Genomic DNA, 26,907 nt, shown 5'->3' with positions numbered 1-26,907 from the left:
ATCACCTAATGAAGTAAGGCTTATAAAGTGTTTAAAGCAACTTACATTACAGATTACATGATCAGTATTTGTGACCAGATGTTGCAATAATGACAAATAGTAGAACTACCTAAAAGCCCCTGAATTTTTTGTAGTTGAGTTCAATAAGTGTATGAACCTTAGAAAGTTATGAATCACATGACTTGTTATGAATCAACAACCCTAACAAGACTTGGATTATCTGTCATCAGCCCTGCATGACCTGGATTTACTTGTTGAAAACAACACCTTATAGAAATGAAATTGAATGACCTAATAGGGGATCTTTGATTTTTAAAAGTAAACCCTAAAGCTGAAGGTTTTTTAGATTTTTAGCTTGAAAACTGCCTTATTTAACCTATTACCATTACAGAGTACAGTTATCACCTGCTCTTTGTGTCAGAAACAAGAAGATTGTTTAAAAAAATGAAATTTGTATCAATTTTACTTGATTCTCTATATTAAAAAGTATATGAATTCTAGTAAAGCTGTGATTGGTTTGTCTGCTTCAAATTGTCAAATGAGCTAACATTATTTAGGCTCAATCTTCGCAATTAATCAGATTGAACATTTCTGATTTTTGATCTCAAAGTTGTTCTTAACAAGGCAATAGGTGGTTAGAATTAAATTTGGCTTCACACCAGTAAAAAAGAATTGAAATTGTGAGATCTTTCTTTGCTATAATCTGTCCTTGAAAAATACCCAGCAAGCCAATGCTTTTCAAAAATAACTGTTTTTCTTGCTCGGTATATTTTTTCTTGGCCAACCTCTTTTTTCTTTCATCTTGGTTTTTGAGGAAGTGGAAATCTTTTTTCAAACTTTTTGTGATGATTTTTAGAAGAGTTTTAGTATCCATAACATTTGCAACCCAATTTTAACAATAATATAAATGTATTTTCAGCCAGTAGGTTTTCTTTTTTAGATTATATCTCTTAACTAAAAACTAGAAGTCACAATATACCATTTCTTATTTTATCTCCAGTTTACGACATCATCTACATAATGGCCAGACTTGTAAATAGAGTAGCCAAATTACTACACAGCATAAATTTTAGTTAAAATTTCTAAGTAACTAAATCTTGTTTCTCTCTATTTAGTCTATTTAGTGTATGATAACTCATTAATTCCAACCCTCCCTGCAGTTTGTGATGATCAACTCTATATATTTATTTCCTGTATTTTTTTTATAAGGAAAGTTTTTTTTTATTAGAACTTTTTTTTAACCAATTTTTTAAAAAAAAATCTTTTTTTTATTCAGATTTGAAACCAGTGATGAAGTATCATTTCTTAGTTGGAAATCAGCAATTGAAACATCTATCCAAGTTGGACTTGGTGATGGGGAGGTATCTTTTTTCACAAATATTTTTAAGATAAAAAATGTTTGGTTTTTATATTACTACATGTTTTAAAATGTTTTTAAAACATTCTAACGGTTTAAATTATTTTTGATAGTTAATATAAACACTTTTAATTCTATTTAGTGTAAATTATGTAGTATAAGTTAATTGTTGTATCTTTTTATTTTTGTTTATGGTTGTAGATATAACCAGTCACAAAAGTTATATCATTCCTACGTAAGCCTTATGTATGAAAAGTTAGATAGAAATAACAAATATAGGGTATGCTCTCATAAATAAGCAATAAACTTATCTATAGCAATGCAAAAATGATGACCAAAATTGATAAAAATACTTTTCAAATGCACGCCACAAGTCTACATCATTAAGATAAAACAAATTATACATGATATTTGAATTTAAAGTTTAGTTAACATCCTACTGTTGCAAATTTTTTATTTTTACTTTCAAATAACTTTATATATTTTTATTTTTATAAAAATTTAACTAATCAGAATATAAAAACTATATTTTGAGATCTCACATTGAATCCAAGTGTCCAAGAGAAGCTAAGATTCCAACTATAGAATTGCCTTAATTAGTACTCATGGAATTAAACGCTAGAGTGAAATTTCTAATTTTTACAAATGCTGAAAATTAGAAACCAATTTTACAAGAATTTTATACCAGTTAGTATGTATTGGAAGAAATAGAAGATAAAACTGAACACTCAAACTGCCTTGTTTAGGAATTTGATGAATATAGATCAGATAAATGATGTATCAATAACTGCTCAAAAAGCGAAAGCTACACTGATAAGAACTGACATCAACTCTCTACATGCTTCAAAAAAATCATATATAAGTATTAGATTATAAGAAAGATGAAAGAGCACTGTATTTATTTATCATTATCAACAGACAATAAACAATGCAAAAGGAGAGGATGGTGTAGGCTTGTAAATAACTCTACAAAGCTATTTAGATGCCATTTTTTTTAAATTTTACGTTTTTAAAAAATACTTTTCAAAAATACTTTTCAAAAAGTTGTTGTTAAAAACAAGAAGTAAACAAGTTTTATATATTGTAAGAACTTTATTTAAAAAAAAAAATATTAATTGTATTTGAGGTAATCTTCCATTTTACTTAATTTCATCCTGATAATTGGAAATATTTTAGCAAAAGAAGAAGAAAAAAATGTCTTTCTATGATTATAGCTGAAATACATACTTGGGTAATCTTTTGCAGCAGGAATGGTTGCACTTTTATGACCTATGTATTATCTATTAAGTGTTTAAAAAAAATTGTATAATGCTACAATAAAAAAAAAGTCAATATAGAAAAAAAAAAACTGCCATAATATTTTCAAAAATTGCAATGAGCAAAAAAGTAACAAAAAAATATATATATATTTCTGTCGTCTTTTTGAATGTAAGTTTCCTAAACTTTTGTTGTTTAGGACCATTATTTCCTACTGTCATTTAAATGAAATTTATTTATAAGCCACAGATGATATATTGTATTTGCATTTTATTTTTATTTTTCACACAAAATTATATGTTCTTTTACTTTAGTATTTACAAATGCTTCAAGAAAACAATTCAAATAATTGGTGTGCTGATTGTGGTGACAAAAGTATAAAATTTTGTTAATTTTTTTCTTGATTTTTAAATATTGCACCAAACATCAGAACAAATATATTAAATGAAGTATCAAATCAGTATATCGCACCAAATAATGCACCAAATAAATTATTGAATAAAGATTTTGTTAGTTGTTATTTATTTTATCATAAAAATATAATCAGCTCATATTTTTAATGAATTTAGGTAAGCCAAAACATAACAATTATGAACAGTGTTAAATTTCGTTTTTGCTCAGCATAAACTATGTATTGAAGTAATAGTGGGGTTTAGCATTCATTCAAAACTTGTCAATAACAATATGTTTGGAATATGGTTTTATTTATAGAGTGGTATTAACATAATAAAAATGCATAGGTGGAGTTTAAAATGTGTTAGAGACATTTTTTATTAAAAAAAGTGTTTTTAAATATGCTTATTATTAATATATTTTGGTATTAACTAGTTACTTATGAAGTTCACCATGCCTAATGATTTTATTTTCAGTATTTAGCAACCAATGATATATTTTCTAGAAAAGAAGATAGCAATATGCAAAATAACAGGGATAAAGCATCTTTACAATAATTCATTTCAATTTAAAACATACATAGCATGTCTACATAGATAAATCTCAATATAGCTTGCAATCTTTGATGATGATCTTTTAATTTAGATCCAATTTGGGCATCAGTGAATTTACTAGTTATGGTGTGCATTCAATGTATTGGTAAGATTTAAAATTATTTGTGCTAAAGATAAGCATTATTTTTTAATTCATTATTAATCAAAGGTCTGTTTTACTTAACTTTATAAAGAACTAGTGTGTCAGTTTATGAGACAAAATTGAGGTTGTCTTATAAATTTTTATTTTTGGAGTTGTAAGTTTATTTTTTATTTAACACAAATATGTTCTTTTAAATCGAATTTCTTAACTTCCATCAAAAGCCTTTGATTATTGTTAGGTTGCCACAGAAAGTTAGGTGCCAAAATAAGCAAGGCTCGATCAGCTACAATGGACAAAAAAGTGTGGACACCATCATTAATAAAGGTACTGATAGTGAATTAAAAAAAAAATAAGCAACTGGAGTTAAAAATTTTATTTTAAATAATTGTTTTTTGCTATTGCAGCTTTTTCAAGTTGTTGGCAACCAAAATGCAAATTCTTTATGGGCTTTCAAACTTCCATTAGATGATATGATAACTCAGAATGCTTTACCGTAGGTTTAGTTGTGATTTTTTACCGTAGGTTTAGTTGTGATTTTTTATATTAAACAATAGGATTTTTATCCAGTTGTTTAAAAAATAGAAAACTACTTAATAGGAGCCAGAAAATTGGCTATCAACAGAACTGCAGACAAAGTGACTGCCAGCAATACTTTGTCTGCAGGCGCTTTGTAAATATAATGTATAATTAAAACAGCCAAGTCAAGGAAAAACCAACAATTAATTCAAATAAATAAATGATTGGATATTTTACACAATTGATGTTTAGTTTTTCAGTAATTTTGTATTTCAGTCATTTTAAAAATTTGAATGTCATTATTTTTCTTTTGTGTTAACAAAACTCAATAGTTTTTGTTATTAATATTAGGCTTTAAATAATTTCTTGTTTGCTTTTTTTTCTTTAGTGAAACTCGTTTTACATTTATTAAAGAAAAATATCAAGATAAAAGATATTTCTGTTGGTCTGAAATGTATGGACAACCAGATGAGCTAGGAATGGTATAATTATTACAAGCCTTAAAATATTTTTTGTTAGCAAAGAACAGCCTAAAATTGATATTAAGCAAAAAGAAAAAATGAGTTAGGTTTTTGATAAAGCTTTTATCTATATATATATTTTTTTTTTAGGCTTTGAGAAAAGTTGTTCAGACAGAAAATGTCCTTGAAACACTGAGGCTAATTGTTTCCGGTGCAGATGTGAGTTTTTTTATTACTATCACTACAATTTAGTATTTAAAGTGAATGCAGTGGTTTAATTAAAGTTTTGTTAGTTTTTATAGCTGCAATTAACCAAATATTTAACTTTATTTTTATTGATAGAGAAGAGAGAGATTTTATTCACTAACATTTTATAAGTTCATATAAAGTTTATACTCAGATTTGCTCAAGCAACCCACACAATACCTTATGTCTGGTTTTATAATTAGGTGTATTTTGTACCAGAAAATTCTAATGATCAGAGGACACGTAAGTGGAAAGTTTTGTCTTTTATTTAGCCCCAAATAAATCTTTTAAGATTAGGACACATTAAGACAAATTAGGTCAATTAAGAATTAGTAACTTATGAACATGGATATACCATAAAATATTGCTAAATTTTCAAATTTTAATGGTAGTATATTTATGTCATATTTTACCACCTCTAATTAAGAGTGCTCCATCTTGGTTTTTTTTTAGTGTAGAAAATGGGAAAGAAATACTCGTACAAAATATTTATACTCAATGCATAAGAGATATTTTAAGTTTTTTAAATAGTCAATGAATATAAATATAATAGTTATTAGTAAAATTTGTATGGAGCTGAGAGGTTTTATGCTCTAGTATAAAGCCTGATAAAGGAATCATGATGGTGTGTTTTTTGTGGTGGTGATTTAGTAAATAACACAAAACTTGTTTTTGGTTTAGCATATGAATTAGCAAAAGATGTTGGGATGGACTTACAGGCTGTGAGTCTTTTTTAGGAGCAAACTATTTTTCATTATTCCAGTTTATTGTAAAAACTGCCAATTGTTGTATCTGGTCTTGAAGTTTGTGCTTGAAAATAGTATTTTTTAGTTTTGAAGATTAAAATTTTCAGTTTAAATTTCATTTTTGTCTTTAACATCATAACTATTTTTCACTTTTGTTTTTAGGAAATTCTTTCACAATATCAAGGGGATCTTTGTAAGTATATGCATCTAGTAGTATATATATCTTATGTAATATATGTATCTTATGTAGTATAGGTATTTTAGTAGCATATCTCAGCACATTGCTTTTATACAACATATTGCTTTGTTGCATCATAATCTTTACTGATGAGTTTTTGTGTTATTTCAAAAAGAGAGTCATAAACTTTCTTTTTATAATTTATCTTGTTTATCAACTCTTTTATATTTCGAAATTTAATTTTTGAAAAGAACGTTTCTTGTTTTGTTATAAGCTTTAGAAAAGCACAAAATGATGCTTGAATCAGCATATGCAGAGGAGTTACAAAGAGAGGTAATTGTTTTAAACAAATTCTTTGGAAACCATTATTTAAAATTCCATATCAGTTGTGCAGTATTTTGCAACAGATGTTTGCTGTTTTAAAATTAGCATAGTATTACTCATTTACAAAACTATTTTATATGATATTCTAAATTTAGGGTGAAGAGAACTATTTATGTCTTGATGTTCTTAATCATACTCTCTTTAGTTTCAGAATAACTAAAAATAGTTAGGCACTACTACTAGTAGCTATTCTGAATATTTTATTTTCAAAATTTAAGTTTGAGGTCAGTTCAAAATAGAAAAACCCTGGCCAAAAATGTTTTTTATAAGATCTGTGGTATTAGAAAGAAAGTTAACATGTGATCTACAGAAGATAAAATGTCAGTAAAAATTGCCTGAAGAATGATTGATGCAGAAAAGATTATATAGAAAAATGAAGATAAAATTTCTCTAAATAAATGATAATCTGCAAGATGTCTAGTGAATATGAGGGATGAGGTAAAACCTCTCATATCAGCTCCATCAGCTTCTTTGCCATATCTGATCTTCTATTGTTGTGAATCAATAAGACCTTTTTTTAAAATGGCAGCGCTGGGCAAGAATTTTGCAGAGATCTGCTGGTTTCAGTCTTTGATCCCCAATTCACAATTGCAATAGAATGAGGCAAGATTTGGACAGAAAGATTTGTAAAAATTGTTTGAATTTTTCTTTAGGAAACTTAAAGGTTCTATTAAATGGTTTTATTGTGTGATTTTTGAAATGTTTTAAGATAATTTTATACTAATAAATATGTTTTTTTTGGATTGGTGGTGGAACCTTTTGAAATACTGAGCAGAATCTTTTTTTTTTTAATATATCTAAGAGTTAATTCTAAAAAAATAACTCCAGATTTTTTTACACTCCTACTTTTCCCATCTTTTTTGTTATATGTTGTTTTTTGTTGTTTTTTTTTCATTTTCTTTTTTTTTTGCTGAATCAATAAACCTACTCTGCTTATTTATTTGATATAGCTTGAGTCATCAAAAAAAACACAGTCATTCGAAAAAACTGGTGTATTGCTTACTAAATTGACTAAAAATGAAAATGTGAGTATCTTTTCAAAAATTGTTATTGTTTTATCTGTAGCTTTTGTTCATATAATTATGCTAAAATTATTGAAATAAAAATTGATGTTTAGTGGAAGGAAAAATTATTTAAACTTCAAGGGAGGAAGCTGTGGTATCATAAAGGGGTAACTTACTATTGAAGTTCTTAAATATTAAATAAATAATGGTAAAATAACGAAGGTAAGTTTTACTATTTACATTGTAAATAAATAACTCTTAGCTTTGTTATCATAAAGGTATAATTTTGATAATAGTAATCTTATGATCCTATGTGTAAATTCTAACCATACTAAGTTGTTCACTAGAAATCCTTACATATTAACATCCTTACATTTACAGTTTAGCCAATTTAAAAGATGAGGTTCATGAGACCCTAGGCATGAGTCTATTTCATAGACTATTGTTTTACTTTTTTTTTTTTTAGCCAAAAGATGATGAAAATGAGGTAATAGATCTTACAAAACTAGAAGATATAGATTATTGTGCTGAAGATTACTCTATTACTCTTACAGTTGCTAAGCGGTATGTTATTTTTTATGAAAATTTCTTTAGTTGTTGAAGTTTGTACCTTTTTTAACAGGTTCTTGTTTTACATTTTCTTTTTTACAATTAAAAACTTATGATAACTTTTAAGTCTGATAATTTTCCGTAAAGTTTTTTGTTTATTTTATGCTTCATGATTGCTCTTGAAACTCTAATTTTTTTAGCCAATATTTCATCAAAGGGTTCATCCCAGAAGATGCAAAAGCATGGGAAGCTCTTATCAGAAACAAACAAGTATGTTTTTTTGTCTTGAGTTATTTATTTCCTGTTATTCTGTTTTAATCAATGTCATTTCATTTTACTAAATGTGTGCATTTTATTATGATATAAGATACTTTAAAGATATCCCAACTTACTATTGTGTTGTAGCAAGGAGTACTATATATCTTTCTGCATCCTTTGAAACTTTGAACTTTGTACTTAAATTGACTTCTTGGCAAACAAATGTCACATGAAAAATTAATCACCTGAATCCTTCTTAACTGCAAACTTTATGCTGTTATATTACTTCTTTCTATGATAAAATAGTTTCAAATTAGCAGAACATTGTCAGTTATTTTTAACAAAATGTAAGAATTAGTATTTCTTTTTGCTAAAAAAGGAATTTGAATGAAAATATTTTAGTCTCACTTTTATTGCACTTTTGATCTCAACATATTCCTATATACACATGTATTACAACTATATATGTGTTATAACTAAATATGTATTTATTGAGTTTTTTCAATTCAGGTCATGAATGTGAACATAGAGCTGCAAGAATGCAGCGCCAATAAAGTCCCTTACATTATTGAGAAATGTGTGACTTATGTTGAACTTCATGGTAAAATGATTTTGTTAGCAGTTTTAGAATTTATTTTTTATTTGATAGTATTAGTTTATTAAATTTCTTATCACTTCATAATTGTTGTTTAGCTCTTAAAACAGAAGGTATTTATCGGCTCACTGGCAGTATCTCTGTTGCTAAGAAGCTCACACTCATGTTTAATCAAGGTGAGTTTTTATTTAAATAATTTGAAAAAGTAATTAAAATTATTTCTTGATTTTAAGCATCTTTTTGTTTCTTGGCAGTAAGAAATTTCTAAATTTTTAATGCATTTATACTTTTTTGTTTTAAAGCCAAATGTTCTTTTTTTTTTCCCTTAAAAAATGATATTTATCATCTTCTGAAAGATTGTTCACACTTTTTTGGTTTTTTATTTAGATGCTGCCAATGTCCGATTAACTTTTGATGAATGCACTGATGTTCATGCTGTTGCATCTCTTTTAAAACAGTATCTCCGACAACTTCCAGAACCACTTCTAACAAATGCACTTTATAATGATTTTTTAGATAATTCACGTGAGTATAATTTTAATGGTTAAGATATGAACATTTGTTTTGTTAATATACACCAAGTATTGATTGCTAAAATGTCCTTTTTGTTTAGATGAAGTACCAGATGAAGAGCATAACAATAAATTGTATAGATATCTTGATCTTCTTGGAATGTTACCAGACATAAATTATAATTCCCTAAGATACCTTATTCTACATCTTAACCAGTAAGTGACATCATTTTGGTATAAACCAATCATTTACATATCATATTTCAATAATAATTTTTTTCTTGTGTTTAGAGTTGTTAAGGAATCAGACAGAAACAAAATGACCCTTAGGAATATAAGTCTTCTGTTTGGTCCTATATTACTATCAAGAGTAAGTTCACTTTGATATAAATATAAATTTAATTCAATATCATTCTTTATCTAGTTGCCATTTTTTTTAACAATATTTTTAGTTATGGATTCTCTTATAATACTTTAGCAATAAAAATGTTTTAAAATTTAATATCTGTTTTGTACAAATTTGAAATCCATTTATGTCCATCACCCTCCATATAGTCCCATCAGAATGAAAATAACCTTGAAGTCTACAAATAGCCTATTTAGAAACCCATATCTTATCCTGTTTGTCAAGTGTAAAGCTGAAGTACAGTTTGCAGATTTTCTTAACATATTCTTCTGTGGGACTGTCTATATTTCTTTTCTGAATCTTCGTCACATATTTAAAAATAATTGTTAGGAAAGCAATGCATATACATCTATTTATGTAAATTATCCATTTCTCAAAAGAAACTTAAGATATATTTTAAAAAATTATCTTTAAAAAAATGTGATGGCCAACAAATTATTAATTGAAGGCAACAAGTTCAAATTTGAAGTTGTCAACTTCAATTAAAAGCTATAAAACAAATTTTTAAGTTTCTGTTATAAAGTGTTTCGTTGAAAAATATTGAAAAGTTCATGTTTCTGACTACAAACTTGACAATATTTTTAGAAAATTTTTAAATGCTATTTTTGTTAATATATATCTTTAAATAATCTAAAATGTTTTTGATATTTTTAAAATACTTTTGATAATAATGATTCATTTAAAAGTATGAAAAGTACAATAAAGTTTCAGATATTTATTTTGAAATATCTTTATTGAAGAGTTTAGAATTAAATTTTCACTTGACACATTTTCCACTGAAGTTTTTTTTTCCAAACAAAACTATCCATTTTGTGCAAGTGATATGGTTTAACTAGTTCTTTGTACATATTTTTTTTTAGGGAAACACCATTGATCAAGCTGTGTTAAATAAAGAATACAATGTACTGAGTGACATCCTCACATACTTTCGATGGCTCTTTAATGTTTGTACTTCCATTTTCTGATTTTATACTTTTTTTCTGGAGCTTATTTTTAAATTTTATAAAAGACACAGTTAGCCTCAGTGTTAAATAAGTAATTGCTAAAAAATAATTAGCTGATATCAGATTTCATTTTCTCTTTTGATTTATTTTCTTAACTAAACTTAATTAGAGAAACATCACAGCACATCTGAATTTTCTAAGTCCAACAAGGCGTTTAGTGTAAAAGGTTTTTAAAATGTGACTTTGCCATTGTTGCAACCTTCTATTAGTGTTCCATCTTTAATAAATAAATAGGTCTGTTGACTGTAACAAATTATGTTAATTATAACAAATTATGTAATTATGAATTTCTTGAAAAGTTTTCTAAAAAATGTTATGTTTTCAAAGCACTAGTTTTTTTTACCAAGAAAAAACGTTTTCATTAAAATAAAGAATACCAATAACTAATTCCCATAAATGACAGCACAAAAAATAGTAGCTTAGATATTTTTATGCCTAATATATATATATGCCTAATGTACATAATATACTTATAATGTATATACTTTACATATAAACTATTTGTATATATTTATTGTATAATTACATCTAACTATCTTTATATAGTTATTTTGCATCCAAGAAAATTATTTTTAATTTTGTAGGTTAATGAGAATGAAATAAGAGTGCTTGAGGTATTTTTTTTTTTAGAAAATCAGAGTTTTTTTAAAAGTTATTGTAATATTACAAATGAATAAAAGGTTTTTATTTATCTAAGTGAGGTTGCTAATGTAAAAAGCAATTTAGTTTTTCGCATTTGTAACTTTTCTCAAATGAAAGTGTCTAAACAGTTTTACTCCAGAATAATCATTTCATCCATTTTTTACTGCTCACTTTAGTTACAATAATAATAGTGTATCTAATAGAGTTTAACATTGTAGGAGAAAAGACTGTAACATTTCTGTAAACTTTTTATTAGTATTTTTTTTTATATAATAGTTTTATAGTAGTTTTATATAATAGTTATATAGTAGTTTACTTTATATATTCTTTAAAAAAAACTGTTTATAGAATATGCAAGACGGATTTAAAAAGCTGCAAGAGGCGCAGGAGGAAAATGACCGTATAAAAACTCAAGGAGTATAATGTTTTAAATTTTTTCTTTCTCAGAAATTTTTTTTGATAAGTTAAATGTGATTAGAACATATTAATTGCAACTAAAATTTATAAAGATTTATCAAGCTATCAATCTTTATTTTAGTCAGTACATATAAGCTCAATGCAAGTGCCAATACATATAGGTTCAAGCGAAGATCAGATGAAGGTATTTTTAACTTCTAGATATAAAAGTCCTAGTTTTTTTTTTTATAAAGTAAACAACTCTAGAATTGATTAGAACTCTTTAGATAATTTAAAAAGTTAATCTTTTTTCTTACTATTTTAGATGACCAAGTCTACAAGACCAAGTGATGTTTGTTTATTTTGTGTCACAAAACACAACTTGTCTGTTGATGGAAATTGGGCTTTATTTGAGTCAAGTCAAGACAACATGTCAGGTATGCTTAATTTTAAAAAAGAGCAAACTGAAATAAATTTTAAAGGTTTTTCATGTTTTTTATATTCAAACTTCATGCTTTTAAATGAAATTTTTTTAAGTTGTCAAGGTAAAAACCATCTAAAACCATCTAAAAAATTTGTGAAAAAATAGTTTAAAAAAAGTTTAAAGGATAACAGGTAACATAATGACCAAGTAACATAGCAACAGATTAATAAATTTCTATTCCACTGTTTTTTCATTTTGTTTTTCAGATTACAAAACCATAATTATTTAAATTGCAGTAAATTTGTTTCAGTTATTATTCAGTGCTATTGTGCGCTAAATTTGGTTACCTTTCAATTTAGCTTTATGTCTTTAAGGTCATCTCTTCCTTAGTGAACTGAAATTTCTGGTGGCCCCCCTCATTGACCATCTCAGATTTTAAATAAAAAAACTTTATTATTGTTTGTGTACAATATGCACAAATAGTATTACAAAGTTTTTTTATTTACCTTATATAAACTAAACTATATATGAGGTTTTGCAAATCCTGAAAACTTAAGCTCAAAAACTAGTACTCATTTCAAAAAAAATTAAGGCAAGTTTTTAAGAGCTAAAATCCTCAATTGGATGAGAAAACAAAGTTTTGAAAACAATTCAATGAAATCTGTAAAAAGGTGCAGTTATTAAAAATATTTGTAAAGTTTGTAAAATTAGTTTAAACAGTTGCCATAAACATACATATTACCATAAATTATATATTACCATAAACAGTTGCCATAAGAAAAAAAATGCATTGAGCTGTTTAATTTGGCATTCAAGGAAAACATTTTAAATTTTTAAAATACATGGTAACAACAGAAAAACTTCCCAAAATAATGTGTTTTTTTTTTTTATGTAATGAGATTGTTATTTAGTGAACCTTTTGTTTTTAAGAAATCAAAGCAGAACTTTCTCATTTTAGAATATTATATTTAGTTACTTTTATTTAAGTAAAATATTGCAGTATAAAAGTGTGTAGATAATACCCATTACCCATGGGGATAAAAGTAAGGGACTGCAGCATCCCTCTGCTGAGCTGTAAATAATACTTTATTAAATTCATTTAATAGGTAGTATTTTGTCCCATTCAATATGCGCATCACTTTATCCAAAAATGATTAGTCACACCAAAAACACCATTAATTAAGCTTGAATGTTTTACTCACTGTAGTACTAGAGACTGCTATCTATTTAAGCATGGAATTTTATTTTCCATAACTTCAAAAATTGCTGCAAAATCAGAAGAAAAAAAAACATTTTTAAAAATTACTTTTTACATTTGAAAATACAATAACATCCATTGTCATTACGGTAATAGAGCAATAGGATGGATGAGTCGGTCAGTTGAGTTCTTGCTTCTATCACTCTTTGTTACAGGAATTTGAATATCCTTACATCGACGCTTGTATAAGAATCTGAGTTTGTCCCATTCAATAATCGTCCCATTCATTAAGGTTCTCCCCTATGTCTAAAATCTGTCACCATAAACAACACCGTAATGTACCTACTGAATAGTTGGTCCATTTTAATTTAGCAGTCAGCTAAATATCCACAAACCAGAAAACAACTTTCTTGATGTAATCACCAAATGAGAAGAGTTTCAATGGCATTATCAGTCAACTATGCAATGCTATTGTTGCTTTTGTGTTATCAATATAAGTTGCATGCATTTACAATAACCAATAGTTACTTGGAAACATAGTCAAAATGTCAGAAGTATACCAGAGCATTTTTGTTTGTAAAGCATAAAGTTTATAAAGTGTTTTCTAACACTTTCACTTTTCCTTACAAAGTTTTGAAAAATGAATTTTTGATTGATTGATATAAATTTATTTGTTGATGCTTTTTAAAGAAACAGAGTTGGATGATTAGTTTTCTCCTGGCTGTAAGTTATTAAAATTGAAGATCTTAGGAAAATTAATTTTCAAAAATACAAGGAATTATCATTTAAAAAATAGAACTGAATTTGCGAACATAGTTCTTACCAGTGTCTATTTTTAGATTGTAATGAATTTAAGGAGCCTATTTAAAATGAGAATACTTTCTGGATTTTTAATTTCTGAACTATAAAATCTAAAAGCAATATAAATATAAAATCTGAACTATATTACTTTATTTCTGATGATGACTGGTATAGGTTTAACATTTTTTTTTTTTTTTTATATGTATATATATATATTTTTAAATATTAAGTCCAGCAAAAACATCACCAAATGACCAAGAGGGCAGCTATAAAATTTTAAAATCTCAATTTATTTGGTTTTTTTACAGAACGTATTGTACATTCAAAAGAAGAGGTTTTGTCCTTGGCAATGAACATAGGGGATAAAAAACTTGTTGTAAAAGAAAATTACGTTGTAGCAAAACTTAATACATTTGTAAGTTTGAACTTGATTTCAAGGTCTTGAAACTTTTTATTTAATTTTTGATGGGAAATTCCAAGACTTACAGTTCTAAACTAAGGAAGAATCTTGAAAGTTACTTGATAGTATATTTGATAGAAAAATACATTTAGAGGGCAACGAGTTTGGGAATACAAGGTTATCTTCACTATTCAAAAAATGAAAGTAAAACGTGGAAAAAGAATATGTTTATTGATGTTAAGAATGGAAATGTGAAAGTCTATTCTAAAAAGGTTTCTTTATTATTTGCAGACATTGCTGTTATTTTATTCACCATCATTATCATTGTTGTCATTATAATTGACTTTGTTATTTGCAATAACTTCATTATTTCCAAATTCTTTCTTCCACTTTTAATGCTTACAATTTTTTAAATTTTGTATGTCAATGTTTGCAACATTTTTTTGAATTTTTAATAAATATTTTTAATCGACAATTTTTGAAAAAAGTGGCAAATTGCAATTTGTGAATTTTAAAAATTAAAACTTTTGTTTCTTTGATAACTAATAACTTTGCAGGGCTCAAGCAAGGAAGATGAAAACTTAGCTATTCATGAGACTTTGCTCTATATGGGGCTGGAACCAAAAAAAAAATCCCCAGGAAAGTATGTAAAATGTGATTGTTATCACTTCTTAAATTGCCTTTTGCTGTTGCTTGACAGTTTTTTTAAGTAACCTTCTTTCAGAATTTCAAAATCAAAAACTTCTCTCTTATGTAAATAAAGATTATTCTCATTCATTTAATTTTTTTTTCAAATGCTTTTTTTCTTGGTTGATTTTTAAACTTTTTAAGAGTTTGACAGGTTTAGCTTTTTAATAGCTTGCTGGATTTAGTTTTTTACATTTTGATAGATTTGGTTTTTCTCTGATTATAAAAGACAATGAAAAGTGTGAAGCAAGGTAAAATATTGGCATATAATGATCTAATCATCTTTTCTTTTTAATTTTAACTCATTTAAAATTCAATTCTAATTATGTTTAATATTCTTTACACAGATATTTTTCAACTGATAACGAAGTTGAAGTTGACATGTTTGTAGCTACCATTTTGAGTATAAAGGTAAAGTAACTTATTCACTTTCTGTTTTAAATCTTTTTTTTTTTTTTTTGAAAATTTATAAGAACATTTTCAGTTTAAATTAATTTTTTTTTAATAGTATCCTACTGGATTATGGACACAGTTAAACTCTGCTGAAGAAGGAAGTAAAGAGACATTGCAAGTGACAATTGCAGTAAGCAAATCAAATGATTTAAAACTTTTTATACAAACACTGTTTTTTTTTCTATTTATGTTTGAAGTTAAAAAATTATCCACAACATTCACTCTGTGCCAACACAGCAAAAAAAAAAGTTGTGATGTAACCTTATATCATAGGCTTTTTTTTATTGATACCAGTTGATACCTGAGCTAGTTCTATACAAAAACGTTTAGCTCTCAACTCCAATTACTTCTAGAGAAGAATCCTTTATTAAATAAAGATTTGTTTTGGCTCTAACTTTTTTAAAATGAAATTTCAGTGTTAAAATGGTTTCTTTTAATAGTTAAAAGTTTTTTTAAGATTTGAATCTCTTGTACATAATTTTTTTTACTTGTAGAGTAGCTTATTTTAAAAGATATTTTTTTGTTAGTAACAAAAAACTGTTAAGAACTTAAGACAATAGGAGTTAGTATTCTTAGAAATTCATTATATTCATAGGGATTGAGGCAATAACAAATGTCATGTGGTTGGAAAAATAATTTTGGGGGATAAACTACTCACTAAAAGAAAGTCCTTAAAATTTTGGCGTTAAATTTTGTTCATATAGTTTAAAGCACTTCAATGTGTATGTTAGACCCTGCCTTGGTAAATAAAGTCCTGAAGAAACCAAATGCCATGCTCACTACATCTGAAAATTCGTCTTTTGATAATTTGATTAAAATTGTACTACCAAAAAAATCTCTCTTAAAAGTTTTTAGGCCTTAATTAGTTATAAAACCTATTTAGTTGGCAATTAAAGATTTTTTAAGGAAAACAAAACAAGTCTTAAACAAATATCTAAAAAAGGTATTAGGTTGCAAGATGAAATTTTGTGCATATTTTGTGTTTGTAGTGGTAAGAAAGAAACCTGAGACATAAGGTTGCATGAGTTGGTTGTTTTAAGAAAGAAAGACCCCAAAAGATTTCGTATTTGATTTGAGTGTAGCAAATATGGATGGTGCTTTTTAAATCTATAAAAGTTGTTTCCATTTGTTATTACATCACGTTCCTATTATAATTTTAATTATTATTTGTTATACTATTGTTGTTTTTATCATTATTATTATTATTGATAATATCATTGTTAATATAATTTATTGTATACTACAAATTATTGTCTTAGGAATCAGAAAACTACTGGGGAAGACAGGTGATTTTATTTTAAAATCATGGGTTTTAATGAAACCCAAAACTGGGTTTCATTAAAATTTAAGGTCTTAACTTTGTTGAATCTTACAAATAATACAAATTTATATTGTTTCTTTTTAAAAATCCAGGATTTATTACCAAATTGATTTTATCTTTGTTAGTCGACATACCTTCGACCTCGTGGAGCATCTATGCGAATGTTGCATCAACTGCAGCAAAAGAAAAACGCTCTTAAGAATGCTCTCCATATGTGATCTGCAAATATAGAGCTTCAAATGTTATTTCTGGTCATAAGATACTTTTTCACTTTGGATGATTAATGGTGTCATGCATAAATGATGCATTGAGCGTTTTGACTGAAACTTATGAGATAACTGTATATAAACTAATATTATATATATATATATATATATATATATATATATATATATATATATATATATATATATATACATACATACACGCGCATAAATATTATGTATAAAATTAATTTTTTTTATTTGTTATTGTTGCTGTTTTTTCTACTTTTTTTAAATATTTTTTTAGATTTATCTACTTTCATCTTAAAAAAAAAAAAGCCAATGTATTTTTATTTTATTTTTCTTAATCTAAAGTTTTTTAATTAAAAATTTCAGATTACTTTGTTATGAAAGTTTTAAAATTTTATATTTTGTGTTCTGTAAAAAAAGTCAACTCTCTCCAATTTTTTTTTTATTTTGCGACGTCCATAAAAAAAACCTTTAGATTGCTGTTATACAGTAAAATGTAGTCTTATTGCATCCATATTCTCTAAACTGAGAGTATGGACTGAATTAAAAAAAATCGATGCAATACTCTCATAAATTTTATCTAAAAAAACTTTAAAACTAACAAGAATCCAGAAAAGTGTATAAAATAGGCTACAGTTTTTAGAGACAGCATATCTAAAAGCAAAACCACCATGGCAGGGGAAAGGGCCTTAAATATATTTGTAATCTTATAATTAAAAAAATTATCCCAGTCCTTTCTTTATATTTCTCTATAAAAAGATAAATAGAAAAATACATTATGATTTAGAACCTCTAGTTAATAATATTACGAAATTATTTGTAATATCGTTACGAGATTATTTCATAATATATTAAAATTACTTAAAAAATGCCAGAACTAACGCAACTGTGATGTAGTTGCCGAAGTTAGTCTTTAAATGTTATTAATAGTTCACCGGAAAACTTCTCACCTGCATTGAATTTTAGGTCTCCGAATTATAAAACATTAAGACCAGACTACTGAAAAAAGTAGTTTTAAAAAGTATTCTAATTGAGATGTGTGTTACTAGGTAACATAAAACGTTATGTTAACAATTTTTATATAGCTATTTAACTTTGGTTTACAATTTTTTTTAGTGCGTTTTTTTTAGTTCTATTAGAAGTCTTTAGCAAACAGTATCTAATTCATGTAGCCCGACTACCTATGGTACGTTTTCGGAACTTGACTAATTATTTGTCTAGCCTATACCAAATAGATTTGATTGTCTTCAAATGTGATGATTGAGTTTGCCGGGACTTTAAATCTATTTTCATTTTCTTCCATCCAAGCCTTGACTGTGCGAGCTGCGTATGCAGGACCCACTTTATTGAAACTATCAGTATTTCTTTCGATCAACCATGTCTCTTGATGGAACCATACAGTTTTTTATCGTCTTTATGTAGGTGTATTGATTTATTCGACCTGACTAGATGAACACAAACCTACTGCATCTATATTAAACCAGCCCCAAACTAGTGCTACAGCCATCTTTAAACCTTGGTATGACAAAGCAATTGCAACATTTTTCAGATTTAAATTATTAAAAGTAAGAATTTTGCTTTTCCTGTTTAATACTTAAAAGTTAATTTCATTCACCAAAAACTACTTGCTTAGAATTTTCTTAAAAATAACTAGTCTCTTCTTACACCACCTTAATTTCGTGATTTTATCTGTCATCATCAGTTTTCTAATTGCTGCAGAAACACCAATATTTTTCCTAACTAAAATATTGCAGCATCTAGAGAAATAGTTTTTCACCCTTCTTATTGAAGATTTTAATAAGCTAAAGATAATTTAACCCTGGATTGGCTTTCTTAATACACCATTTCTGTTGATTTTGTACAATTGTCAGGAAAGATCACTCTCTTAAAGTCAATACTTGAAATGACAATATATACTCAGCCAACACTTTTGTCTAAAAGCAAAAAATTTTTTTTAGAAAATTGAGGTTATGCTAAAATTAGCCTTTAAAATAATAGATTTAAAACTAATCTTTTTAGATGAGGATCTGCTTAATGGAAAATTGTCCAATATTCCATTTCAGTTTTAGTTTTAGCGTTTCGAGACTATTAAATGTGAAACATTTTAGCTACTGAACTATGTTAGTAAAATTAACCAATAATTAGTATAATTAACGTTTTAAAGTTCCGTTGTTCTGTTAAGAAGTTTTTAAATTAAGTTTGATCTATTTTTAGTGACTCAGTCATTTTCCGAAGGCCAGTTGTTGGTGGAGAGGTTGCTTTTAACTATTTACTTCCATTATTCACATTGGAAAAAAGGTTTTAAAATATGAATATTTATTGATAAAAGTATATTTTGCGTTCTAAAAACTTTTTAAAATTTTCAAAGTTCTGTTTAGGAATACCAGATATCGTTAAGAATTTCGTTTTAACTCCAATTTTAAAGGTTTGGAGAATTTTTGATAAGTTTAATGATTCCTTTCAGACACTTCAATTTGGTTTTTTTCAGAATATGTAAGTTACTATAAATTTTAGGGAAAATAAGTAGTTGTTATTAGTCAAGGGTATTAATTTAATTATAAATATATAAAACTATCAGTTGAAAGATTTTAAACTTTGCATAATATGCAAATAGATACACAAGCTAAAAAAGAATTAGAGGAAAAAAAAAAAAAAATGAAGTAAAATATCAGGAGATCCTATCATCTCAGTAACAACTTTTTACTTCTGGGTGGAGATCGAATTAAAAGTCATAAACAGTGACGAATTAAACTTAAGGTATTTGTTATTATTCATATAAAAAAGATGGAACGCTCCGACGAAATGCCACTTAAACCGAATCTGCGATTTCTGTTTACCTCAAACTTGTGTTTGTTTCAAAAAGAAGAATTTTTATTTTGTGTAAAAATAATAAACCGTATGAAATTCTTCTGAGGAAGATTGACGGAAGAAGCTATCTCACTGTTAGTCTTTTAAGAGGACTCTACCATTGAATCTCCCTTCAAACAGCTCCAGGACCAAAATTCTTCTGTAACTTTTCAATAACTTTTTTGACTTTAGGGTTATTCTCGTACTTGCCTATGTTGGCAGGGTTTTTGCTCACATCTTGAAACGCAGCCATTACTTCTGGGTCCTGCTCAAAAAAATAAAAGCGTGCAATATTGTACGGAAAAAGGACAACATGAACACAATTTACTAAAATTATGCAAAAAAACTGCACCTGCATAGAAGCCATGAGCTCTGGATCGCTAAATAAAGCATTCAAATTGGGCATTCCTGCTAAAATAAAATATAGAAGAATGGATAAAAGTTGATGTAAATTGATTTCTCATTAACAAAACAAAACAAAATACAAGTGCTACCTCCACCGGCACCTGGCATTCCTCCTATAAAACATATGAAAAAGATTGCAAATTACAATTGCAAACTTTTAGAAGAGTTTATAAACTGCAGGGAACTTGATTACACGATAATAATTTTCTGGTTTAAAAATATGCAGGTATAAAAATTTAAAAATAAAGAGAATATTCAAAGGGAAAACAATACAGAGATGAGCAATAAATCATTTTATTTTAATGCTATTAAGATAATTACCTGGGAAACCACCTGGAAAACCCCCAGGAAAACCATCTGAGGCGCCAGAAGAAGCACTTTGCTTTTTTGAACGCTCATACTAACAAAAAAAAAAAAAAAAAAAAAAAAGATAGAAAAAAAATTATAACATCTTAGAAGACTGAAAGCACACATAAAAATTTATTGCAAATTGATTTTTTTAAGTTTCAATTGATTTTTTTAAGTTTCATTTAAAATGATATAAGAATCATTGGCTAAAAACAGGTAGTTGTTACAAAAAGTTCAGAAAAAAATTCCAAAATTAGGACAGCTAGAATAGTGTAGGTTAATACCAGCCTTGAAACTGAACTTCAAACTTGCAAGACTCGAAGTTGCAAGTTCAATTCTTGTATTTGGACCTCAATAATTCTTGAGTCAAGATATAGAAAGGAAAAAAAAAAAAGAAAGAACTCACTTGCTTTTGTGCTTCTTCCTTTCTTCTTTTGGCTTCTTTTCTGAAATCCAAAGAATACTTTTACAATGCACATAAAAATAACAAGTAAAAATTTTTGATGACAATTTCAAAACTATAGATTATTGAAAGAATTTCAGATAAACTAAAGTTAAAACTAAAAGTTAAAAAAAAAAAAAAAAATTTTAAAGCCATTTTACAGTAAAAGAGAAAGAAAAAAAAAAAAACTACAAAGAAATGAGTATACTAACAACTTCCTTTCCCTCTCATTTTCTTCATGCAATCTTTGATATTTTCGCCTATGTTCCATTACTTTCTTAGCCTGTATATAAATCATAGATAAGAATAGAATATCTTACTTCTAAAGAAGAACAAGTTTAACATCTATTTAATACTAGATCATACATTGGGCTCAACTTCTTTTTGCCATTCATATGTAGTTTCATCCATGTCAAGTCGGCATGAAGTTTGGAAATCATGATAAGCTTCCTCATACTTTCCCAGAAGCCTAAATTATTTTAAAAAGATTTTAAAACTAACTTGAAAAGGAGTGGTGGAGCAATAACATTTTTTAAACAATTTTAAAAATTACCTATATGCTCTACCCCTCCATTTATAAGGTTGGGCACTATCTTTGTTCAGACTTAAAGCTTTCTCACAATCTTTTATAGCAGCATATGGTCTTCTCAACTTAAGTAGAATGCTAAAAAAATAATATATATATATTTTTTTTTGCACTATCACATCAAACACCTAGTATAGCACAAAGAGCTAAAATAAATATAAGTACATAAGCATGACAGAATAGATCAATAACTGCTCATCAAGTTATTATTTTCAATTACATTAACAGAAACATTCTTTTTCTGATAAATTTATTATTTTAAAATTTACTATTTTAATTGATTTTAGCTAAGAATAATTTGAACATAAATTAACATGAAAGAGAGTTATGGATTTAAATCAGCATTTTTCAAATTATTTTCTATAGTTTCTTAAAAAGGTTATCTAATTTCAAATGAAATCAAATGCTGTATTGCATATCAAATGAGAATAGTTTAAGATAAAACTACATGTAAAATATTTTATTAATATACTAATAAAAATTAAAATTAAAGTAATTTCGATCCTAATATAATAAAATATAAACTAGTTTTTACAATAACTGCTATTACACATGAAAATTATTTTCAATTTAAGTAAAAATTAGAAATCATTTAAAATATAAAACTATCAATATTTTAAAAGCAATTTCATGCCTAGATTAATAAGAGCATTTTAAAAATGCTACCATAATATAGCATTATTAGGAATAAAAAGGAAGGGGCGACCAGGGTTTGTTGATTACAGTTTTAGCTTTTGAGCTCAGGGCATTTCTAGCTGAACTTTGTTGAGAATATCAAACTGCAGTTCAAAAGAATATGAATTTGGCAAGCATGTTCAAGTATCAAACATTTAAAAAAAGATATTTGGTGGCCCAAAAAGGGCCTCCAAAAAAGAAAAATATGTGCCAACTTACCCCAGACCAGGGTAAGTTGGCACACCATATAAAAAGAGACAAGTTTAGCAACATTAAGCATCTATTTCAAACGTATCTTTTTTATGAAAACTCTTGATAACTTTTATTAAAAAAATGTTTTTTGACATTAACTTTTGTTGCTCATAAGTCAATTGAATAGACTTTTCTTCTATAAAAATAGCATCAACAGCATTTTTTGTAACATTTTTAGAACTTACAAATCTACTTTTCTTTTATAACATCTCATGTCTGTAGATCTGTAGTGTTATATAACTTAAGTGAATTTACGGCTAATGCAAAAAGCTGTAAGTTGGTACATATTGCCAACTAGCCCCGCGATCATTGTGCCAACTAACCCCAAAAGTTTTTTGCTCACAAAATGGCTTATAAATCCCCAAAAATGAAAGATATTGAGAAACACAAAATGTGGCTGTTTAGAGTGAACCATACAACATCTACATTTATTCGAGTTTGCTTTTAGCTAATACTATTGCTTTTTAAAATTGAAAAAGTAATAGTTACAAAAGTTACAAAATTAGTAAAAAAAACACAAAAATTGCTATGACTTCTATACACATGCGCTTGTAGCCCTGATACTACACTGAAAGATGAATTAGTTGAGTGGGAAGGTTCCATGTGAATTTTGGAAATTTCTGGTGGAAAATTCCAAAGTTAAATGCAGTGTGTCAACTTACCCCATTAGCCAACTAGCCCCAGTCTCTCCTATTATAATTCAGCTGTTAAAGCTAAATTTTTTTTAAAGAAATGCATCTTGAGTTAGGGCCCACCAGAAAAGTCAACTTTTAACAAGATTGGTTATTCAGTAGATTTAATGGTAGGTATTGATTGTTTAATTCTAGTTTTTTTTATAGAATGGTTTTTAAATAGATTTTAAAAAAAAGAAAAAGAAAAAGTAATATATATTCTTTCTTAGAGTTAGTTAATTTTTAAATATATAATTAAATACAAAAATTCAATCAAAAATCTCTGGGATTCTCTACAAAGTATTTCTAAAATTCATTAGTATAAAAAGTATAGGTTGCATTAACAGCCTATTATTAAAATGCAGAGAAATGCAGAGAACCACAGAAATTTTCAGTTGGATTACGAATAACTAATCTAGATTATTGAGCCAACTTAAAATATTTTCATGCTAAGGAAAAGGAAAAAACAGAAGCATCTGATACTAAAAGACAACAAAACAACAAACCTGGCTCGTTTTGCATAAAGACTAGCAGATTTAGGATTTTTTAAGATAGCTTCTGTGAAACCTTTTAAAGCCTCATCAATGTTACCTAAAAGTGAATCACAGTTGAGATACTAAACATTTTAAAGTAGAAATTCATTTATGAAAGATACTTTAACTGTAAAATAAAATAGAAATATAAAAATACCTTCCTCAAGAGCTGACACTGCTTCACTTCTCTTGATGTTTGACTCTTCAATCATTTCGTCAGAAACCTTAAAAAAAATATTTATTGAAAGCCAGAAATTCAAAAACATCACTTTGTTAAACAAAAAGTATGCACAGATTTTCTGATATACCCTGTACATCATCCTACTAATGATATTTATAATTACTACCTCCAGGGATTCATCCCCCATTATAAGTTCAACAGGTGGTTCATCTTTTATCAGACCATCTAATTCTTCTAACTCTAAAAAGAAGTTTTATCTCTAAATGATTTTAGGTTTAAGAATTGGACTAAGAATTGACTTTGCTAGGTGTTTTTTTTGATAAATTACAGACAAAGTCTATATACTTCATACCAATATCACTTTCAACAATATTGTCTTCATTCTCTTCCTGAACATGATCCTTACTTTCTGACTCATCAGACAAGTCTTCAATATCAGACATCTATTAAAAAAGACATGAAAAAATCTTCATTACAATAGAAAATATTACTTTAAAGTAATAAAATACAACTATCAGTAAAACACGGGTGAGCTGTTGGTAAAATTATAATAACCAAAGATACATAAAAGCAATATTTTTTAGAAAGTTTATCCCTTAAAAATAGCATTATTTTTCTAGAAATGATATAACAACTCTCTCTTGTCTTGTCTCTACCTCAGCATCATCTTCTTTTTCCTTATCATGCTTTGGTTCAGATGATGGTTTTGATTGAGATGGTTCTGGTAATTTAGCACCCAAACTAAAAAAAAAAACAGCTAAAGACTTTTAAAATTTTGATGTGTCTTAATTTTTGAATCTATTTTTACAATAAAGGGTCTTATTTATACAGAACAATGAATGCTGCATACTCTTACTTTAGTTTTACACTGGGTCAGAAACTTAGCTATTTTGGTTCAGGAATCTTCAATTTTAGCAAAAGTTAATGGAAATGCAAATGATTTACTTGAGAGCCCTGCTCCATTAAAAAGCACAGTACTTTGATTTTATCTAATTGGTTATCTTAACTTCATAAGTTTTTTGTTAACTACAAATGAGTATTAGCATAGTACTCATTTGAAGTTAGCCCAGAACTGTATATGTAATCAACCCAGAACTATATATTATGCTAATACTCATTTGCAGTTAACAAAAAACTTGTGAAGGGTTGGGTTGTAAATCATTATATAAATTTCATACCTAATGTAAACACTGCAAACAGAAAGGTCCATGAATTTAAAAAGGGATAATCTAGAATACTAAATGACAACTTATCATAAAAGATTAAAAGTTTGAAATTACAAATTTCAGTGAAATATTCTTAACTAATTTTCCACTGAACAAACCTTACTAGTGGTATTTGATAGAGCTCAGCTTGTTTAAGTTATTTGTTAAAAATAACTCTATGATCATACATGTTAAAAATAACATGTATGATCTATTACAAGAAAGTAAAAGAAGTAAAATTTTCATCGCTTACCTAACCAACCATTCTTTGAAAAATGACAATTCATTTGAATAAAGAATCTCGGGTTTTGCTTTAATAGCAGAGATGAACTGCTTTAAAAGATCAAGTTGAGTCTTGTCAAACATTTTTAGAGTTAATTTGCGCACGTGCGTTTCGTTGTAGTTTAGTCTTTAGGGGAAGGACGGAAAGATTTATTTTGTATTATTCGATTTTTCTGGAAAGACGGAATAAGTAAATTTACTGACTACAAAAAAAATAATTTACAAAAACAAACTTTTTTAAATAACATGTTATCTACAAAAATTTTATAATGTTTGTAACATGAAAACTGCTTTGTTTCTAATTAACGGTTTTATTAAAAAGAACTTTTTTTTTTTTAAGAGCAGAAAAAAAATCAATTAGAAGTATTCGAGTTATAGCCTCACTTTCGGCAACTTGCCCTTGCTCACCGAAGTTTACTTTTCTAAAATAAAGATTTTTATTCAAAAAAATGAAATGGACAAAAGGATTAAAATATACGAGGGTTCCGAAAGATTTACCAAGATTTGATACGATTGAGGTACTTAAAGAACTAGTAAAATTGAGGGAAGCTGAGTTGCAAATTGTTCAATCATATCGTTGCGTAACAGCTGAGGAATATTTTATATAAGAAAATCTGCCAATATTTCAAATGATTTGCTTTTGGAAACTTAGTATCATTGAACTTGCACTTCGGATTTCACCTAATATATATGTAATACAAAATTTAAATTTTTACATTTAAAAGATGAGCATGATTACTTATTCCCCTTATAAAATATCAGTTGGGCAAGAGTGAGCTATAAATTTAGAACTTTCAGAATATTACTACAAATGTTAACTATGGTTGTCAGACGTACCGGTTTTACGATTGATTTTCCATTGTCTATGGTTATTTCTTGTAAAGTCTTTTGGAAAAGATTTACAAGAAATATTATCCTTCATTCAAATAACACCAACACTTTGTTTGGCTAATATTTATTAAGCTTTCAACATTATATCAACATTTTCTATGCAAACTTTTAGAAATTGTTTAAATAATCATCATCATCATCATCATCATCATCATCATCATCATCATCATATATATATGCACACACACAGGAGTTGGAAAAAGTAATAGGAACACCAACTTAAAAAAGCAAAATTTTCAAATGTCAAAATTCTAAAAAATCTTCTGTGGTTTATTAGTTAATTATTCATGTACTTTATCATGTTATTCTAATATCTTTGTTTATTTTCAGATATCATAAGTAAGAAATAAATTTTTAAAAATGATTTTGAAAGAGGATAAATTGTTGGTGGTTGTATGGTGCTAGTGATGCAGAAATGGCAGAATTGTTTGGAATTTCAAGAAGCACTGTCTCAAGAATAATGTCTGCATTT

General features: G+C 27.1%; 2 protein-coding genes across 6 annotated transcripts in view; one reads left to right on the top strand and one right to left on the bottom strand.

Moving 5' to 3' along the window:
- Positions 1-17,232, top strand: part of LOC145198279 (arf-GAP with Rho-GAP domain, ANK repeat and PH domain-containing protein 1-like) — a 36,343-nt gene extending 19,111 nt beyond the window's left edge. For all 4 annotated transcript variants that reach the window (XM_090078850.1, XM_090078851.1, XM_090078852.1 and 1 more), the window contains exons 15-47: positions 1,277-1,361; positions 2,929-2,989; positions 3,653-3,706; positions 3,942-4,027; positions 4,108-4,196; positions 4,608-4,701; positions 4,831-4,899; positions 5,130-5,169; positions 5,608-5,648; positions 5,835-5,865; positions 6,125-6,183; positions 7,185-7,259; positions 7,352-7,405; positions 7,705-7,802; positions 7,988-8,057; positions 8,556-8,646; positions 8,739-8,816; positions 9,028-9,165; positions 9,254-9,368; positions 9,444-9,522; positions 10,419-10,502; positions 11,147-11,176; positions 11,553-11,621; positions 11,743-11,805; positions 11,926-12,037; positions 14,332-14,438; positions 14,576-14,695; positions 14,981-15,066; positions 15,314-15,361; positions 15,458-15,521; positions 15,619-15,693; positions 16,823-16,849; positions 17,010-17,232. In XM_090078850.1, the coding sequence (XP_089934976.1) occupies positions 1,277-1,361; positions 2,929-2,989; positions 3,653-3,706; positions 3,942-4,027; positions 4,108-4,196; positions 4,608-4,701; positions 4,831-4,899; positions 5,130-5,169; positions 5,608-5,648; positions 5,835-5,865; positions 6,125-6,183; positions 7,185-7,259; positions 7,352-7,405; positions 7,705-7,802; positions 7,988-8,057; positions 8,556-8,646; positions 8,739-8,816; positions 9,028-9,165; positions 9,254-9,368; positions 9,444-9,522; positions 10,419-10,502; positions 11,147-11,176; positions 11,553-11,621; positions 11,743-11,805; positions 11,926-12,037; positions 14,332-14,438; positions 14,576-14,695; positions 14,981-15,066; positions 15,314-15,361; positions 15,458-15,521; positions 15,619-15,693; positions 16,823-16,849; positions 17,010-17,102 (2,485 nt within the window). In that variant the 3' untranslated portion in view covers positions 17,103-17,232. The remainder of the gene's footprint in view (positions 1-1,276; positions 1,362-2,928; positions 2,990-3,652; positions 3,707-3,941; positions 4,028-4,107; positions 4,197-4,607; positions 4,702-4,830; positions 4,900-5,129; positions 5,170-5,607; positions 5,649-5,834; positions 5,866-6,124; positions 6,184-7,184; positions 7,260-7,351; positions 7,406-7,704; positions 7,803-7,987; positions 8,058-8,555; positions 8,647-8,738; positions 8,817-9,027; positions 9,166-9,253; positions 9,369-9,443; positions 9,523-10,418; positions 10,503-11,146; positions 11,177-11,552; positions 11,622-11,742; positions 11,806-11,925; positions 12,038-14,331; positions 14,439-14,575; positions 14,696-14,980; positions 15,067-15,313; positions 15,362-15,457; positions 15,522-15,618; positions 15,694-16,822; positions 16,850-17,009) is intronic.
- Positions 17,233-19,863: 2,631 nt separating this feature from the next.
- Positions 19,864-25,719, bottom strand: LOC145188017 (hsc70-interacting protein-like). Of its 2 annotated transcripts, none has more exons than XM_090078746.1 (14): positions 25,516-25,719; positions 24,714-24,798; positions 24,410-24,500; positions 24,224-24,297; positions 24,034-24,100; positions 23,850-23,934; positions 21,713-21,823; positions 21,526-21,628; positions 21,372-21,442; positions 21,124-21,163; positions 20,691-20,769; positions 20,459-20,482; positions 20,317-20,375; positions 19,864-20,229 (listed from the first exon to the last, which is right to left on the bottom strand). In XM_090078746.1, exons 1-14 carry the CDS (start codon positions 25,626-25,628, stop codon positions 20,098-20,100), a joined length of 1,134 nt encoding a protein of 377 aa, XP_089934872.1. In that variant the 5' UTR covers positions 25,629-25,719; the 3' UTR covers positions 19,864-20,097. The 2 variants fall into 2 exon arrangements, with proteins under 2 accessions (XP_089934872.1, XP_089934873.1); XM_090078747.1 differs by having other exon boundaries at positions 20,317-20,372.
- Between the last annotated feature and the right edge of the window lie 1,188 nt (positions 25,720-26,907).

Source organism: Hydra viridissima, unplaced genomic scaffold (genome assembly GCF_058129835.1).
Source record: "Hydra viridissima isolate aposymbiotic clone 2 unplaced genomic scaffold, HvirCarnegie_v1 scaffold_2, whole genome shotgun sequence".
Taxonomy (NCBI): Eukaryota; Metazoa; Cnidaria; class Hydrozoa; order Anthoathecata; family Hydridae; genus Hydra; species Hydra viridissima.
The sequence above is the reverse complement of the archived record's forward strand: the minus strand, read 5'-3'. Positions and strand labels throughout refer to the sequence as shown.